The 19,208-nt window shown below is 41.1% G+C and overlaps 1 protein-coding gene across 1 annotated transcript in view; it reads left to right on the forward strand.

Moving 5' to 3' along the window:
• The window catches only part of LOC139749160 (uncharacterized), a 346,975-nt gene that overhangs the window by 216,320 nt on the left and 111,447 nt on the right, over window positions 1-19,208 (forward strand). Inside the window, exon 4 of the mRNA XM_071662812.1 lies at window positions 4,520-4,671. Coding sequence (XP_071518913.1) covers window positions 4,520-4,671 — 152 coding nt within the window. The remainder of the gene's footprint in view (window positions 1-4,519; window positions 4,672-19,208) is intronic.

Consider the following 19,208-nt stretch of genomic DNA (forward strand, 5'->3'; position numbering starts at 1 on the left):
AGCCCCATAAAACTTTTCATGGTTTATCCCAGACACTTCACATGCCTTGGGTCAATCCATTGACAGCCCATCGTCCCTGGTATACCACTTTGTTCCAATTCACCCTATTCCTTGCACACCTTTCACCCTCCTGCATATTCAGTCCCCGATCATTCAAAATCTTTTCCCTCTATCTTTCCACCTGCAATTTGGTCTCCCACTTTTCCTTATTCCCTCCACCTCTGACGCATATATTCTCTTTGTCAATCTTTCCTCACTCATTCTCTCCATGTGACCAAACCATTTCAAAACACCCTCTTCTGCTCTCTCAATCATACTCTTTTTATTACCTCACATCTCTCTTACCCTTTAATTATTTACTCGATCATACCACCTCACACCACATATTGTCCTCAAACATCTCATTTCCAGCACATCCTCCCTCCTCCTCACAACTCTATCTATAGGCCACGCTTCACAACCATATAACATTGTTGGAACAACTATTCCTTCAAACATACCCATTTTTGCTTCCCAAGACAACGTTCCCGACTTCCACACTTTTTTCAATGCTCCCAGAACTTTCACCCCCTCCACCACCCTATGATTCATTTCTGCTTCCACGGTTCCATCCACTGCTAAATCCACTCCCAGATATCTTAAACACTTTACTTCCTCCAGTTTTTTCCATTCAAACTTACCTCCCAATTGATTTGTCCCTCAACCCTACTGTACCTAATAACCTTGCTCTTATTCACATTTACTCTCAGCTTTCTTCTTTGACACACTTTACCAAACTCAGTCACCAGCTTCTGCAGTTTCTCACCCGAATCAGCCATTAGCGCTGAATCATCAGCGAACAACAACTGACTCACTTCCCAAGCTCTCTCATCCACAACAGGCGGCATACTTGCCCCTCTTTCCAAAACTCTTGCATTCATCTCCCTAACAACCCCATCCATAAACAAATTAAACAACCATGGAGACAACATGCACCCCTTCTGCAAACCATCATTCACTGAAAACCAATCACTTTCCTCTCTTTCTACACGTACACATGCCTTATATCCTTGATAAAAACTTTTCACTGCTTCTAACAACTTGCCTTTCACACCATATATTCTTAATACCTTCCACAGAGCATCTCTATCAACCCTATCATATGCCTTCTCCACATCCATAAATGCTACATACAAATCCATTTGCTTTTCTAAGTATTTCTCACATACATTCTTCAAAGCAAACACCTGATCCGCACATCCTCTACCACTTCTGAAACCACACTGCTCTTCTCCAATCTGATGCTCTGAACATGCCTTCCCTCTCTCAATCAATACCCTCCCATATAATTTCCCAGGAATACTCAACAAAGTTATTCCTCTGTAATTTGAGCACTCACTTTTTTCGCCTTTGCCTTTGTACAATGGCACTCTGCAAGCATTCTGCCAACCCTCAGGCACCTCACCATGAGTCATACATACATTGAATAACCTTACCAACGAGTCAACAATACAGTCACCCCCTTTTTTGATAAATGCCACTGCAATACCATCCAAATCCACTGCCTTGCCGGCTTTCATCTTCCACAAAGCTTTTACTATGTCTTCTCTGTTTACCAAATTATTCTCCTTAACCCTCTCACTTTGCACACTACCTCGACCAAAACACCTTTTTCTGTCACTCTATCATCAAACATATTCAACAAACCTTCAAAATACTCACTCCATCTCCTTCTCACATCACCACTACTTGTTATCACCTCCCCATTAGCCCCCTTCACTGATGTTCCCATTTGTTCTCTTGTCTTAAGCATTTTGATTATCTCCTTCCAAAACATCTTTTTATTTTCCCTAAAATTTAATGATACTCTCTCACCCCAACTCTCATTTGCCCTCCTTTCTACCTCTTGCACCTTTCTCTTGACCTCCTGCCTCTTTCATTTATACATATCCCAGTCATTTGCATTATTTCCCTGCAAAAATCATCCAAATGCCTCTCTCTTCTCTTTCACTAATAATCTTACTTCTTCATCCCACCACTCAGCACTCTTTCTAATCTGCCCACTTCCCACGCTTCTCATGCCGCAAGCATCTTTTGCGGAAGCCATCACTGCTTCCCTAAGTACATCCCATTCCTCCCTCACTCCCCTTATGTCCTTTCTTCTCATCTTTTTCCATTGTCTACTCAGTCTCTCCTGGTACTTCCTCACACAAGTCCTTCTTCTCAAGCTCACTTACTCTCACCACTCTCCTCACCCCAATATTCTCTCTTCTTTTCTGAATACCTCTGCAAATCTTCACCTTCACCTCCACCCGATAATGATTAGACATCCCTCCAGTTGCACCTCTCAGCACATTAACATCCAAAAGTCTCTCTTTTGCGCGCCTATCGATTAACACGCAATCCAATAATGCTTTCTGACCATCTCTCCTACTTACATACGTATACTTATGATATCTCTCTTTTTAAGCCAGGTATTCCCAATCACCAGTCCTTTTTCAGCACATAAATCTACAAGCTCTTCACCATTTCCATGTACAACAATGAACACCCCATGTACACCAATTATTCCCTCAACTGCCACATTACTCACCTTTGCATTCAAATCACCCATCTCTGTAACCCAGTATCGTGCATCAAAACTACTAACACACTCACTCAGCTGCTCCCAAAACACTTGTCTCTCATGATCTTTCTTCTTATGCCCAGATGCATATGCACCAAAAATCACCCATCTCTCCATCTACTTTCAGTTTTACCCGTATATGTATTTTTTTTTCTGATGAATCCCATGTTTGTGGTGGTATCTTGGATGAGAAATGGGAACATAAGCTGCACTAATTTCTATTCTACATTCAAGAAGAGAATTCTAGGGTGCTGATGACCAGAGCCATGCCATACAAAACCTTAATCCCTAAAAGGTTTTATATATCCTTGCTTCCCCATAGAGCATAACCTTGAGCTGACCCTAGCCACTGAGCTAGAACATGGGTCATATCCAGACATCTTACATGTTCACACATGATATTACTAATGGGAGATGAGGGTTAGTCATCATTTCCCAACTACTAATGCAAGCCCATTACACTAACCCTAACTTAAGATCCCTAGTCTGCCTTTAGTACCAAAAGTCTTTCTCCTAAGAGCACTCCTCTATCAGACACTCCAACCTCTCTCACTGTTGTTTCTTCCAATGCACATTACTGTCATCTATTAAAGACTACCCAGAAGAATGTAAATGCTGTAACCACTCAGACAACAACTCCCAAAGCACCTTCTCACCTTCAGTAAAGACACACAACAAACAATATGACAGAATGCACACACTTGTTCTTCACAAACAAATCATTCCACTCCACAGAAACCCAATAACAAACTAGATACACTTCAACTCATTACCATTGGCATCAGAAGCAAACACAGAGAAGTACTGAACCACTTAGAGAATGCACTGTCCACATAACCCTCATCCAAGAAACCAGACTTGCACCTAGATCTGTACCCTGCATTTCTACAACTATAAAATTGTAAGAAGTGACAGACATCAAGGACAAAAAGGAGGACTCAGAACCCATGTCCACCAAGCCATACCTTTCTCCAACACCACTGACACTACAAAATAGCTCACAGACAATGACAACACCCTAGAAATATGATCCAGTAATTAAAACTTAACAGTCCCAGCTACAACATAATCAGTCTACATGCCTCCTCTTCTACAGCCCCACACACACACACACACACACACACACACACACACACACACACACACACACACACACACACACACCACACACACACACACACACACACACACACACACACACACTTACACACACACACACACACACACACACACACACACACACACACACACACACACACACACACACACACACACACACAGAGTTACACTTCCAACTTCAAAACCTCACCAGCATGCCCAGCATCTTTCTCTGGAGATTTCAGTACCCACTATTCCATTTGGCTTAACACTCACCCATGACCCACATAAACCAACTACAGGCACCTGACCTTCCAGACATCCTGTTCTGCTTACCAGCATTACACACAAGAACTAACTGGAAAACAGGATAATGTAGGTTTTGAAATTTGGGAAAAAAAATTTCTCTTGAGTTGGTGTTCTGCAAACACTTTTTCATTGATTCCTTTCCCAGATCTGCCTTCTCTCCTATTTCAAAATCCTTTCTCAATACCATTTGTTATAGCTTTTGGGTTGTTTACGATTTATGAATTCTGAATTGCCAGGCAGCTGAAAGTGAGTGGGTCAGTGATGTCATCTCTGCAGTGGCCTCAGAGCAATGTGTTGCTACCTAGTTGGGAGGTTAGTAACAGCTGGTGAAGCTGGTGTTTCCCCACAAAAAAGATAGTTAAAAGGTCCTGAGCCTGATTTTCCTAAAATCCATCCTAGAGAATCACTTGTTTTTATGGGATGCCACTTTGGAACAAGAGAGTTTTCAAATGTCATATACATTTTTAGCTGTTTCATGTCTTTAAGCATTATTTATTTTTATTTCAGATGGTTTGCAGAAGAGTTGTGTAACCATGGACTGAGCAGTCGTGAACATACACCTGTTGCTGCAAAGTTATTTGGCCTAATTGCTCACCATCAGGCTGGTGATTGTAAGATACTTACTTTCCTGATGAGACGTGTACAAGAAGAATATAACAGTAAGTTCATCAAGTACTATATGTAATGAAGCTTGCAAAAGAAAACTAACTTTATCTTTGTAGAATGTAATACCAATTAGAAATGTTTAGAGAAAGACTTAAAGGTTGTAGAATTAAGAGTTGGATATAAGGTTGTGAGATATAAGAATAAGTGGCTGGATGAAAGTAGCAATGCTGTAAGAAAAAAGAAAAAGGCATATGGTAGATTGAAAGGAATGTACCAGTGAAAGTTCAGCAAAAGAGGGTAGAATATAAATGTGTAAGTGAAATGTTAAGAGGCATATAGAGGAAAACAAAGAAAGAGCATATGAAGATTTTGGAAGAAAGTTGAGTGAAAAGTTTAGGGAAAATAAGAAATTATACTGGACTGAGGTGAAAAGGAAAGAGACAGATGTAAGAATGTAAATGTAAATGGGAGATGTAAGGAAGAGGAGTTGCTGAATTAAAAGGAGGAAGTAAAAGGAAGATGGGAAAAGTATTTTGAAAAATTAATGAATGTGGTAAATGAGGCAACACTTGTAATATGCATGGGTATGAAGGATGGAAGAGAAAGGATACAGATACAAGGTCTTGGCAGGAAGGGAGGTAAAAAGAGTGATTATAAGGTTGAAGGTAGGAGAGGCACCTGTTATGGATTGGATTATGACTGAAATGTTAAAGTATGGAGGAGAAAGTGTGACAGAGTGATTGGATGGATGAAGAAAGTTGTGCCTGAGGATTAGGTGAAAGATATTGATCCTTTTTCAAAGAAAAATGTGTTAAGGATGTATATAGCAATTTTAGGGGAATAAGTGTGTTAAGTATACTGGGAAAAGTGTACAGAAGAGTGTTGATTGATAGTGTGATAGAAGTGACTGAATGCAGAATTTATAAGAAGTAAAGGGGTGTGAGGAAAAGTAGGGGATCAGTGGATCAGATTTTTAAGGTTAGAATGACTGTGGAAAAGTATTTAACAAAAGGTAAGAAGCTGTATGCGTCATTCATGGATCTGGAGAAAATGTATAACAGAGTCGAGTGGAATGCTTAATGGAATGTGGTAGGGATATATACAGTAGGAGGAGAACTGTTGGATGGTGTGTAAGCCTTTTGTAGAGGATGAAAAGAAATGTAGTTGTAAGAGTGGACAGAGAGGTTGGTGAAGGTTTCAGTATACATGTAGGAGTGATACAGGGCTGTGCTACGCCACCGTGGCTTTTTGATATATATATATATATATATATATATATATATATATATATATATATATATATATATATATATATATATATATACATATATATATATATATATATATATATATATATATATATATATATATATATATATATATATATATATATTTTTTTTTTTTTTTTTTTTTTTTGCTTTGTCGCTGTATCCCACATTTCCCTCTTCTGCTCTCTCAACCACGCTCTTTTTATTTCCACACATCTCTCTTACCCTTACGTTACTCACTCGATCAAACCACCTCAGACCACACATTGTCCTCAAACATCTCATTTCCAGCACATCCATCCTCCTGCGCACAACTCTATCCATAGCCCACGCCTCACAACCATACAACATTGTTGGAACCACTATTCCTTCAAACATACCCATTTTTGCTTTCCGAGATAATGTTCTCGACTTCCACACATTTTTCAAGGCTCCCAGGATTTTCGCCCCCTCCCCCACCCTGTGATCCACTTCCGCTTCCATGGTTCCATCCGCTGCCAGATCCACTCCCAGATATCTAAAACACTTTACTTCCTCCAGTTTTTCTCCATTCAAACTTACCTCCCAATTGACTTGACCCTCAACCCTACTGTACCTAATAACCTTGCTCTTATTCACATTTACTCTTAACTTTCATCTTTCACACACTTTACCAAACTCAGTCACCAGCTTCTGTAGTTTCTCACATGAATCAGCCACCAGCACTGTATCATCAGCGAACAACAACTGACTCACTTCCCAAGCTCTCTCATCCCCAACAGACTTCATACTTGCCCCTCTTTCCAAAACTCTTGCATTCACCTCCCTAACAACCCCATCCATAAACAAATTAAACAACTATGGAGACATCACACACCCCTGCCGCAAACCTACATTCACTGAGAACCAATCACTTTCCTCTCTTCCTACACGTACACATGCCTCACATCCTCGATAAAAACTTTTCACTGCTTCGAGCAACTTGCCTCCCACACCATATATTCTTAATACCTTCCACAGAGCATCTCTATCAACTATATCATATGCCTTCTCCAGATCCATAAATGCTACATACAAATCCATTTGCTTTTCTAAGTATTTCTCACATACATTCTTCAAAGCAAACACCTGATCCACACATCCTCTACCACTTCTGAAACCACACTGCTCTTCCCCAATTTGATGCTCTGTACATCCTTCACCCTCTCAATCAATACCCTCCCATATAATTTACCAGGAATACTCAACAAACTTATACCTCTGTAATTTGAGCACTCACTCTTATCCCCTTTGCCTTTGTACAATGGCACTATGCACGCATTCCGCCAATCCTCAGGCACCTCACCATGAGTCATACATACATTAAATAACCTTACCAACCAGTCAGTAATACAGTCACCCCGTTTTTTAATAAATTCGACTGCAATACCATCCAAACCTGCTGCCTTGCCGGCTTTCATCTTCCACAAAGCTTTTACTACCTCTTCTCTGTTTACCAAATCATTTTCCCTAACCCTCTCACTTTGCACACCACCTCGACCAAAACACCCTATATCTGCCACTCTATCATCAAACACATTCAACAAACCTTCAAAATACTCACTCCATCTCCTTCTCACATCACCACTACTTGTTATCACCTCCCCATTTGCGCCCTTCACTGAAGTTCCCATTTGCTCCCTTGTCTTACGCACTTTATTTACCTCCTTCCAGAACATCTTTATATATATATATATATATATATATATATATATATATATATATATATATATATATATATATATATAAATCTTTTTCTTTTCTTTTAAACTATTCGCCATTTCCCGCGTTAGCGAGGTAGCGTTAAGAACAGAGGACTGGGCCTTTTTTGGAATATCCTCACCTGGCCCCCTCTGTTCCTTCTTTTGGAAAATTAAAAAAAAAAACGAGTGGGGAGGATTTCCAGCCCCCCGCTCCCTCCCCTTTTAGTCGCCTTCTACGACACGCAGGGAATACGTGGGAAGTATTCTTAATCCCCTATCCCCAGGGATAATATATATAAATATATATATATATATATATATATATATATATATATATATATATATATATATATATATATATATTTTTTTTTTTTTCATACTATTTGCCATTTCCCGCGTTAGCGAGGTAGCGTTAAGATCAAAGAACTGAACCTTAGAGGGAATATCCTCACCTGACCCCCTTCTCTGTTCCTTCTTTTGGAAAATTAAAAAAAACAAAAACAAGAAAGGGGAGGATTTCCAGCCACCCGCTCCCTCCCCTTTTAGTCGCCTTCTACGACACACAGGGAATACGTGGGAAGTATTCTTTCTCCCCTATCCCCAGGGATATATATATATATATATATATATATATATATATATATATATATATATATATATTTTTTTTTTTTTTTTTTTTTTACTTTGTCGCTGTCTCCCGCATTTGCGAGGTAGCGCAAGGAAACAGACGAAAGAAATGGCCCAACCCCCCCCATACACATGTATATACATACGTCCACACACACAAATATACATACCTACACAGCTTTCCATGGTTTACCCCAGACGCTTCACATGCCTTGATTCAATCCACTGACAGCACGTCAACCCCGGTATACCACATCGCTCCAATTCACTCTATTCCTTGCCCTCCTTTCACCCTCCTCCATGTTCAGGCCCCGATCACACAAAATCTTTTTCACTCCATCTTTCCACCTCCAATTTGGTCTCCCTCTTCTCCTCGTTCCCTCCACCTCCGACACATATATCCTCTTGGTCAATCTTTCCTCACTCATTCTCTCCATGTGCCCAAACCACTTCAAAACACCCTCTTCTGCTCTCTCAACCACGCTCTTTTTATTTCCACACATCTCTCTTACCCTTACTTGACTCACTCGATCAAACCACCTCACACCACACATTGTCCTCAAACATCTCATTTCCAGCACATCCATCCTCCTGCGCACAACTCTATCCATAGCCCACGCCTCGCAACCATACAACATTGTTGGAACCACTATTCCTTCAAACATACCCATTTTTGCTTTCCGAGATAATGTTCTCGACTTCCACACATTCTTCAAGGCCCCCAGAATTTTCGCCCCCTCCCCCACCCTATGATCCACTTCCGCTTCCATGGTTCCATCTGCTGCCAGATCCACTCCCAGATATCTAAAACACTTCACTTCCTCCAGTTTTTCTCCATTCAAACTCACCTCTCAATTGACTTGACCCTCAACCCTACTGTACCTAATAACCTTGCTCTTATTCACATTTACTCTTAACTTTCTTCTTCCACACACTTTACCAAACTCAGTCACCAGCTTCTGAAGTTTCTCACATGAATCAGCCACCAGCGCTGTATCATCAGCGAACAACAACTGACTCACTTCCCAAGCTCTCTCATCCCCAACAGACTTCATACTTGCCCCTCTTTCCAAAACTCTTGCATTTACCTCCCTAACAACCCCATCCATAAACAAATTAAACAACCATGGAGACATCACACACCCCTGCCGCAAACCTACATTCACTGAGAACCAATCACTTTCCTCTCTTCCTACACGTACACATGCCTTACATCCTCGATAAAAACTTTTCACTGCTTCTAACAACTTTCCTCCCACACCATATATTCTTAATACCTTCCACAGAGCATCTCTCTCAACTCTATCATATGCCTTCTCCAGATCCATAAATGCTACATACAAATCCATTTGCTTTTCTAAGTATTTCTCACATACATTCTTCAAAGCAAACACCTGATCCACGTTTCCTCTGCCACTTCTGAAACCACACTGCTCTTCCCCAATCTGATGCTCTGTACATGCCTTCACCCTCTCAATCAATACCCTCCCATATAATTTACCAGGAATACTCAACAAACTTATACCTCTGTAATTTGAGCACTCACTCTTATATATATATATATATATATATATATATATATATATATATATATATATATATATATATATATATATATATATATATATATATATTTTTCTTTTTTTTTTATTGCTGTCTCCCGCATTTGCGAGGTAGCACAACGAAACAGAAGAAAGAAATGGCCCAACCCACCCCCATACACATATATATACACACACGTCCACACACGCAAATATACATACCTATACATCTCAATGGCCACATATATATACACACACAGACACATACATATATACCCATGCACACAATTCACACTGTCTGCCGTTATTCATTCCCATCGCCACCTCGCCACACATGGAATACCATCCCCCTCCCCCCTCATGTGTGTGAGGTGGCGCTAGGAAAAGATAACAAAAGCCCCATTCGTTCACACTCAGTCTCCAGCTGTCATGCAATAATGCCCGAACCACAGCTCCCTTTCCACATCCAGGCCCCACACAACTTTCCATGGTTTACCCCAGACGCTTCACATGCCCTTCTACGACACGCAGGGAATACGTGGGAAGTATTCTTTCTCCCCTATCCCCAGGGATAATATATATATATATATATATATATATATATATATATATATATATATATATATATATATATATACATATATATATACATATATATATTTCAAGCTAGAAGTTTCAGTTTTCTAAATTGTTTCTTACATTTTTCATATGTATATATATGTATGTGTGTGTGTGTGTATATGTGCGTATGTATGTGTATGTGTGTGTATGTGTATATATATATATATATATATGTATATTATCCCTGGGGATAGGGGTGAAAGAATACTTCCCACGTATTCCTCGCGTGTCGTAGAAAGCGACTAGAGGGGACGGGAGCGGGGGGCCAGAAATCCTCCCCTCCTTGTATTAACTTTCTAAAAAAATGGGAAACAGAAGAAGGAGTCACGCGGGGAGTGCTCATCCTCCTCGAAGGCTCAGAGTGGGGTGCCTAAATGTGTGTGGATGTAACCAAGATGTGAAAAAAGGAGAGATAGGTAGTATGTTTGAGGAAAGGAACCTGGATGTTTTGGCTCTGAGTGAAACGAAGCTCAAGGGTAAAGGGGAAGAGTGGTTTGGGAATGTCTGGGGAGTAAAGTCAGGGGTTAGTGAGAGGACAAGAGCAAGGGAAGGAGTAGCAATACTCCTGAAACAGGAGCTGTGGGAGTATGTGATAGAGTGTAAGAGAGTAAATTCTCGATTAATATGGGTAAAACTGAAAGTTGATGGAGAGAGGTGGGTGATTATTGGTGCTTATGCACCTGGGCATGAGAAGAAAGATCAAGAGAGGCAAGTGTTTTGGGAGCAGCTGAATGAGTGTGTTAGTGGTTTTGATGCACGAGACCGGGTTATAGTGATGGGTGATTTGAATGCAAAGGTTAGTAATGTGGCAGTTGAGGGAATAATTGGTATACATGGGGTGTTCAGTGTTGTAAATGGAAATGGTGAAGAGCTTGTAGATTTATGTGCTGAAAAAGGACTGATGATTGGGAATACCTGGTTTAAAAAGCGAGATATACATAAGTATACTTATGTAAGTAGGAGAGATGGCCAGAGAGCGTTATTGGATTACGTGTTAATTGACAGGCGTGCGAAAGAGAGACTTTTGGATGTTAATGTGCTGAGAGGTACAACTGGAGGGATGTCTGATCATTATCTTGTGGAGGCTAAGGTGAAGATTTGTATGGGTTTTCAGAAAAGAAGAGTGAATGTTGGGGTGAAGAGGGTGGTGAGAGTAAGTGAGCTTGAGAAGGAGACCTGTGTGAGGAAGTACCAGGAGAGACTGAGTACAGAATGGAAAAAGGTGAGAACAATAGAAGTAAGGGGAGTGGGGGAGGAATGGGATGTATTTAGGGAATCAGTGATGGATTGCGGAAAAGATGCTTGTGGCATGAGAAGAGTGGGAGGTGGGTTGATTAGAAAGGGTAGTGAGTGGTGGGATGAAGAAGTAAGAGTATTAGTGAAAGAGAAGAGAGAGGCATTTGGACGATTTTTGCAGGGAAAAAATGCAATTGAGTGGGAGATGTATAAAAGAAAGAGACAGGAGGTCAAGAGAAAGGTGCAAGAGGTGAAAAAAAGGGCAAATGAGAGTTGGGGTGAGAGAGTATCATTAAATTTTAGGGAGAATAAAAAGATGTTCTGGAAGGAGGTAAATAAAGTGCGTAAGACAAGGGAGCAAATGGGAACTTCAGTGAAGGGCGCAAATGGGGAGGTGATAACAAGTAGTGGTGATGTGAGAAGGAGATGGAGTGAGTATTTTGAAGGTTTGTTGAATGTGTTTGATGATAGAGTGGCAGATATAGGGTGTTTTGGTCGAGGTGGTGTGCAAAGTGAAAGGGTTAGGGAAAATGATTTGGTAAACAGAGAAGAGGTAGTGAAAGCTTTGCGGATGATGAAAGCCGGCAAGGCAGCAGGTTTGGATGGTATTGCAGTGGAATTTATTAAAAAAGGGGGTGACTGTATTGTTGACTGGTTGGTAAGGTTATTTAATGTATGTATGACTCATGGTGAGGTGCCTGAGGATTGGCGGAATGCGTGCATAGTGCCATTGTACAAAGGCAAAGGGGATAAGAGTGAGTGCTCAAATTACAGAGGTATAAGTTTGTTGAGTATTCCTGGTAAATTATATGGGAGGGTATTGATTGAGGGGGTGAAGGCATGTACAGAGCATCAGATTGGGGAAGAGCAGTGTGGTTTGAGAAATGGTAGAGGATGTGTGGATCAGGTGTTTGCTTTGAAGAATGTATGTGAGAAATACTTAGAAAAGCAAATGGATTTGTATGTAGCATTTATGGATCTGGAGAAGGCATATGATAGAGTTGATAGAGATGCTCTGTGGAAGGTATTAAGAATATATGGTGTGGGAGGCAAGTTGTTAGAAGCAGTGAAAAGTTTTTATCGAGGATGTAAGGCATGTGTACGTGTAGGAAGAGAGGAAAGTGATTGGTTCTCAGTGAATGTTGGTTTGCGGCAGGGGTGTGTGATGTCTCCATGGTTGTTTAATTTGTTTATGGATGGGGTTGTTAGGGAGGTAAATGCAAGAGTTTTGGAAAGAGGGGCAAGTATGAAGTCTATTGGGGATGAGAGAGCTTGGGAAGTGAGTCAGTTGTTGTTCGCTGATGACACAGCGCTGGTGGCTGATTCATGTGAGAAACTGCAGAAGCTGGTGACTGAGTTTGGTAAAGTGTGTGGAAGAAGAAAGTTAAGAGTAAATGTGAATAAGAGCAAGGTTATTAGGTACAGTAGGGTTGAGGGTCAAGTCAATTGGGAGGTGAGTTTGAATGGAGAAAAACTGGAGGAAGTGAAGTGTTTTAGATATCTGGGAGTGGATCTGGCAGTGGATGGAACCATGGAAGCGGAAGTGGATCATAGGGTGGGGGAGGGGGCGAAAATCCTGGGGGCCTTGAAGAATGTGTGGAAGTCGAGAACATTATCTCGGAAAGCAAAAATGGGTATGTTTGAAGGAATAGTGGTTCCAACAATGTTGTATGGTTGCGAGGCGTGGGCTATGGATAGAGTTGTGCGCAGGAGGATGGATGTGCTGGAAATGAGATGTTTGAGGACAATGTGTGGTGTGAGGTGGTTTGATCAAGTGAGTAACGTTAGGGTAAGAGAGATGTGTGGAAATAAAAAGAGCGTGGTTGAGAGAGCAGAAGAGGGTGTTTTGAAGTGGTTTGGGCACATGGAGAGGATGAGTGAGGAAAGATTGACCAAGAGGATATATGTGTCGGAGGTGGAGGGAACAAGGAGAAGAGGGAGACCAAATTGGAGGTGGAAAGATGGAGTGAAAAAGATTTTGTGTGATCGGGGCCTGAACATGCAGGAGGGTGAAAGGAGGGCAAGGAACAGAGTGAATTGGAGTGATGTGGTATACCGGGGTTGACGTGCTGTCAGTAGATTGAATCAAGGCATGTGAAGCATCTGGGGTAAACCATGGAAAGCTGTGTAGGTATGTATATTTGCGTGTGTGGACCTATGTATATACATGTGTATGGGGGTGGGTTGGGCCATTTCTTTCGTCTGTTTCCTTGCGCTACCTCGCAAACGCGGGAGACAGCGACAAAGTATAAAAAAATATATATATATACATACATACATACATATATTATCCATATATTATCCATATATTATCCATACATACATATATTATATATACATATATATATATATATATATATATATATATATATATATATATATATATATATATATATATATATATATATATATACATACATTATTTATTATTATTATACTTTGTCGCTGTCTCCCGCGTTTGCGAGGTAGCGCAAGGAAACAGACGAAAGAAATGGCCCAACCCCCCCCATACACATGTATATACATACGTCCACACACGCAAATATACTTACCTACACAGCTTTCCATGGTTTACCCCAGACGCTTCACATGCCCTGCTTCAATCCACTGACAGCACGTCAACCCCGGTATACCACATCGCTCCAATTCACTCTATTCCTTGCCCTCCTTTCACCCTCCTGCATGTTCAGGCCCCGATCACACAAAATCTTTTTCACTCCATCTTTCCACCTCCAATTTGGTCTCCCTCTTCTCCTTGTTCCCTCCACCTCCGACACATATATCCTCTTGGTCAATCTTTCCTCATTCATCCTCTCCATGTGCCCAAACCACTTCAAAACACCCTCTTCTGCTCTCTCAACCACGCTCTTTTTATTTCCACACATCTCTCTTACCCTTACGTTACTCACTCGATCAAACCACCTCACACCACACATTGTCCTCAAACATCTCATTTCCAGCACATCCATCCTCCTGCGCACAACTCTATCCATAGCCCACGCCTCGCAACCATACAACATTGTTGGAACCACTATTCCTTCAAACATACCCATTTTTGCTTTCCGAGATAATGTTCTCGACTTCCACACATTCTTCAAGGCCCCCAGGATTTTCGCCCCCTCCCCCACCCTATGATCCACTTCCGCTTCCATGGTTCCATCCGCTGCCAGATCCACTCCCAGATATCTAAAACACTTCACTTCCTCCAGTTTTTCTCCATTCAAACTCACCTCCCAATTGACTTGACCCTCAACCCTACTGTACCTAATAACCTTGCTCTTATTCACATTTACTCTTAACTTTCTTCTTCCACACACTTTTCCAAACTCAGTCACCAGCTTCTGCATTTTCTCACATGAATCAGCCACCAGCGCTGTATCATCAGCAAACAACAACTGACTCACTTCCCAAGCTCTCTCATCCCCAACAGACTTCATACTTGCCCCTCTTTCCAAAACTCTTGCATTTACCTCCCTAACAACCCCATCCATAAACAAATTAAACTTACAGAGGTATAAGTTTGTTGAGTATTCCTGGTAAATTATATGGGAGGGTATTGATTGAGAGGGTGAAGGCATGTACAGAGCATCAGATTGGGGAAGAGCAGTGTGGTTTCATAAGTGGTAGAGGATGTGTGGATCAGGTGTTTGCTTTGAAGAATGTATGTGAGAAATACTTAGAAAAGCAAATGGATTTGTATGTAGCATTTATGGATCTGGAGAAGGCATATGATAGAGTTGATAGAGATGCTCTGTGGAAGGTATTAAGAATATATGGTGTGGGAGGCAAGTTGTTAGAAGCAGTGAAAAGTTTTTATCGAGGATGTAAGGCATGTGTACGTGTAGGAAGAGAGGAAAGTGATTGGTTCTCAGTGAATGTAGGTTTGTGGCAGGGTGTGTGATATACATACATACATACATATATTATCCCTGGGGACAGGGGAGAAAGATTACTTCCCACGCATTCCTCACGTGTCGTAGAAGGTGACTAAAGGGGATGGGAGCAAGGGGCTAGAAACCCTCCCCTCCTTGTATTTTAACTTTCTAAAAGGGGAAACAGAAGAAGGAGTCACACGGGGAGTGCTCATCCTCCTCGAAGGCTCAGATTAGGGTGTGTAAATGCGTGTGGATGTAACCAAGATGAGAAAAAGGAGAGATAGGTAGTATGTTTGAGGTAAGGAACCTGGATGTTTTGGCTCTGAGTGAAACGAAGCTTAATGGTAAAGGAGAAGAGTGGTTTGGGAATGTCTTGGGACATTCATGGGTTAGTGAGAGGACAAGAGCAAGGGAAGGAGGAGCACTACTCCTGAAACAGGAGTGGTGGGAGTATGTGATAGAGTGTAAGAAAGTAAACTCTAGATTGATATGGGTAAAACTGAAAGTTGATGGACAGAGATGGGTGATTATTGGGCATATGCACTTGGGCATGAGAAGAAAGATCATGAGAGGCAAGTGTTTTGGGAGCAGCTGAATGAGTGTGTTAGTAGTTTTGATGCGCGAGACCGGGTTATAGTGATGGGTGATTTTAATGCAAAGGTGAGTAATGTGGCAGTTGAGGGAATAATTGGTGTACTTGGGATGTTCAGTGTTGTAAATGGAAATAGTGAAGACCTTGTAGATTTATGTGCTGAAAAAGGACTGGTAATTGGGAATACCTGGTTTAAAAAGGGAAATATACATAAATATACGTATGTAAGTAGGAGAGATGGCCAGAGAGCGTCATTTAATTACGTGTTAATTGATAGGCACACGAAAGAGAGACTTTTGGATGTTAATGTGCTGAGAGGTGCAACTGGAGGGATGTCTGATCATTATCTTGTAGAGGCGAAGGTCAAGATTTGTAGAGGTTTTCAGAAAAGAAGGGAGAATGTTTGGGGTGAAGAGAGTAGTGAGAGTAAGTGAGCTTGGGAAGGAGACTTGTGTGAGGAAGTACCAGGAGAGACTGAGTACAGAATGGAAAAAGGTGAGAACAAAGGAGGGGTGGGGGAGGACAGGGATGTATTTAGAGAAGCAGTGATGGCTTGCGCAAAAGATGCTTGTGGCATGAGAAGCTTGGGAGGTGGGCAGATTAGAAAGGGTAGGGAATGGTGGGATGAAGAAGCAAGATTACTAGTAAAAGAGAAGAGAGAGGCATTTGGACGATTTTTGCAGGGAAATAATGCAACTGAGTGGGAGATATATAAAAAAAAGTGGCATCAGGTTAAGAGAAAGGTGCAAGAGGTGAAAAAGAGGGCAAATGAGAGTAAGAGTGAGAAAGTATCATTAAATTTTAGGGAGAATAAAACGATGTTCTGGAAGGAGGTGAATAAAGTGCGTAAGAGAAGGGAACAAATGGGAACCTCAGTGAAGGGGGTTAATGGGGAAGTGATAACAAGTAGTGTTGATGTGAGAAGGAGATGGAATGAGTATTTTGAAGGTTTGTTGAATGTGTTTGATGATAGACCGGCAGATATATGGTATTTTGGTTGAGGTGGTGTGCAAAGTGAGAGGGTTAGAGAAAATAATTTGGTAAACAGAGAAGAGGTAGTAAAAGCTTTGCAGAAGATGAAAGCCGGCAAGGCAGCGGCGTTGGATGGTATTGCTGTGGAATTTATTAAAAAGGCGGTGACTGTATTGTTGACTGGTTGGTAAGGCTATTTTTATGTATGTATGACTCATGGTAAGGTGCCTGAGGATTGGCGGAATGCCTGCATAGTGCCATTGTACAAAGGCAAAGGGGACAAAGGTGGGTGCTCAAATTACAGAGGTATAAGTTTGTTGAGTATTCCTGGTAAATTATATAGGAGGATATTGATTGAGAGGGTGAAGGCATGTACAGAGCATCAGACTGGGGAAGAGCAGTGTGGTTTCAGAAGTGGTAGAGGATGTGTGGATCAGGTGTTTGCTTTGAAGAATTTAGGTGAGAAATACTTAGAAAAGCAAATGGATTTGTATGTAGCATTCAGGGATCTGGAGAAGGCATATGATAGAGTTGATAGAGATGCTCTGTGGAAGGTATTAAGAATATATGGTGTGGGAGGCAAGTTGTTAGAAGCAGTGAAAAGTTTTTATCGAGGATGTAAGGCATGTGTACATGTAGGAAGAGAGGAAAATGATTGGTTTTCAGTGAATGTAGGCAGGGGTGTGTGATGTCTCCATGGTTGTTTAATTTGTTTATGGATGGGGTTTTTAGGGAGTTGAATGCAAGAGTTTTGGAAAGAGTGGCAAGTATACAGTCTGTTGTGGATGAGAAAGCTTGGGATGTGAGTCAGTTGTTGGTTGCTGATACAGCGCTGGTGGCTGATTCATGTGAGAAACTGCAGAAGCTGGTGACTGAGTTTGGTAAAGTGTGTGAAACAAGAAAGTAGAGAATAAATGTGAATAAGAGCAATGTTATTAGGTACATTAATATTGAGGGTCAAGTCAATTGGAAGGTAAGTTTGAATGGAGAAATACTGGAGGAAGTGAAGTGTTTTAAATATCTGGGAGTGGATCTGGCAGCGGATGGAACCATGGAAGTGGAAGTGAATCATAAGGTGGGGGAGGGGGCGAAAATTATTGGAGCATTGAAGAGTGCGTGGAAGTCAAGAACATTATCTCGGAAAGCAAAATGGGTATGTTTGAAGGAATAGTGGTTCCAACAATGTTGTATGGTTGTGAGGCGTGGGCTATGGATAGAGTTGTGCGCAGGAGGGTGGATGTGCTGGAAATGAGATGTTTGAGGACAATATGTGGTGTGAGGTGGTTTGATCGAGTAAGTAATTAAAGGGTAAGAGAGATGTGTGGTAAGAAAAAGAGTGTGGTTGAGAGAGCAGAAGAGGGTGTTTTGAAATTGTTTGGTCACATGGAGAGAATGAGTGAGTAAAGATTGACCAAGAGGATATATGTGTCAGAGATGGAGGGAATGAGGAGAAGTGGGAGACCAAATTGGAGGTAGAAAGATGGAGTGAAAAAGATTTTGAGTGATCGGGGCCTGAACATGCAGGAGGGTGAAAGGCATGCAAGGAATAGAGTGAATTGGAACGATGTGGTATACCGGGGCCGACGTGCTGTCAGTGGATTGAATCAGAGCATGTGAAGTGTCTGGGGTAAACCATGGAAAGTTCTGTGGGGCCTGGATTTGGAAATGGAACTGTGGTTTCGGTGCATTATTACATGACAGCTAGAGACTGAGTGTGAATGAATGGGGCCTTTGTTGTCTTTTCATAGCACTACCTCGCACACATGAGGGGGGAGGGGGTTGTTATTACATGTGTATGAGGTAGCGATTGGAATGAATAAAGGCAGACAGTATGAATTATGTACTTGTGTATTTATGTATATATCTATATGTGTATATTTATGAATACGTTGAGATGTATAGGTATGTATATTTGCGTCTGCGGACGTGTATGGGTATACATATGTATGTGGGTGGGTTGGGCCATTCTTTCGTCTGTTTCCTTGCACTACCTCGCTAACGCGGGAAGCAGCGACAAAGCAAAATATGAATATTAAAATATATATATATATATATATATATATATATATATATATATATATATATATATATATATATATATATAATATATATATATATATATATATATATATATATA

The sequence above is a fragment of the Panulirus ornatus genome, chromosome 6, assembly GCF_036320965.1.
Source record: "Panulirus ornatus isolate Po-2019 chromosome 6, ASM3632096v1, whole genome shotgun sequence".
NCBI lineage: Eukaryota > Metazoa > Arthropoda > Malacostraca > Decapoda > Palinuridae > Panulirus > Panulirus ornatus.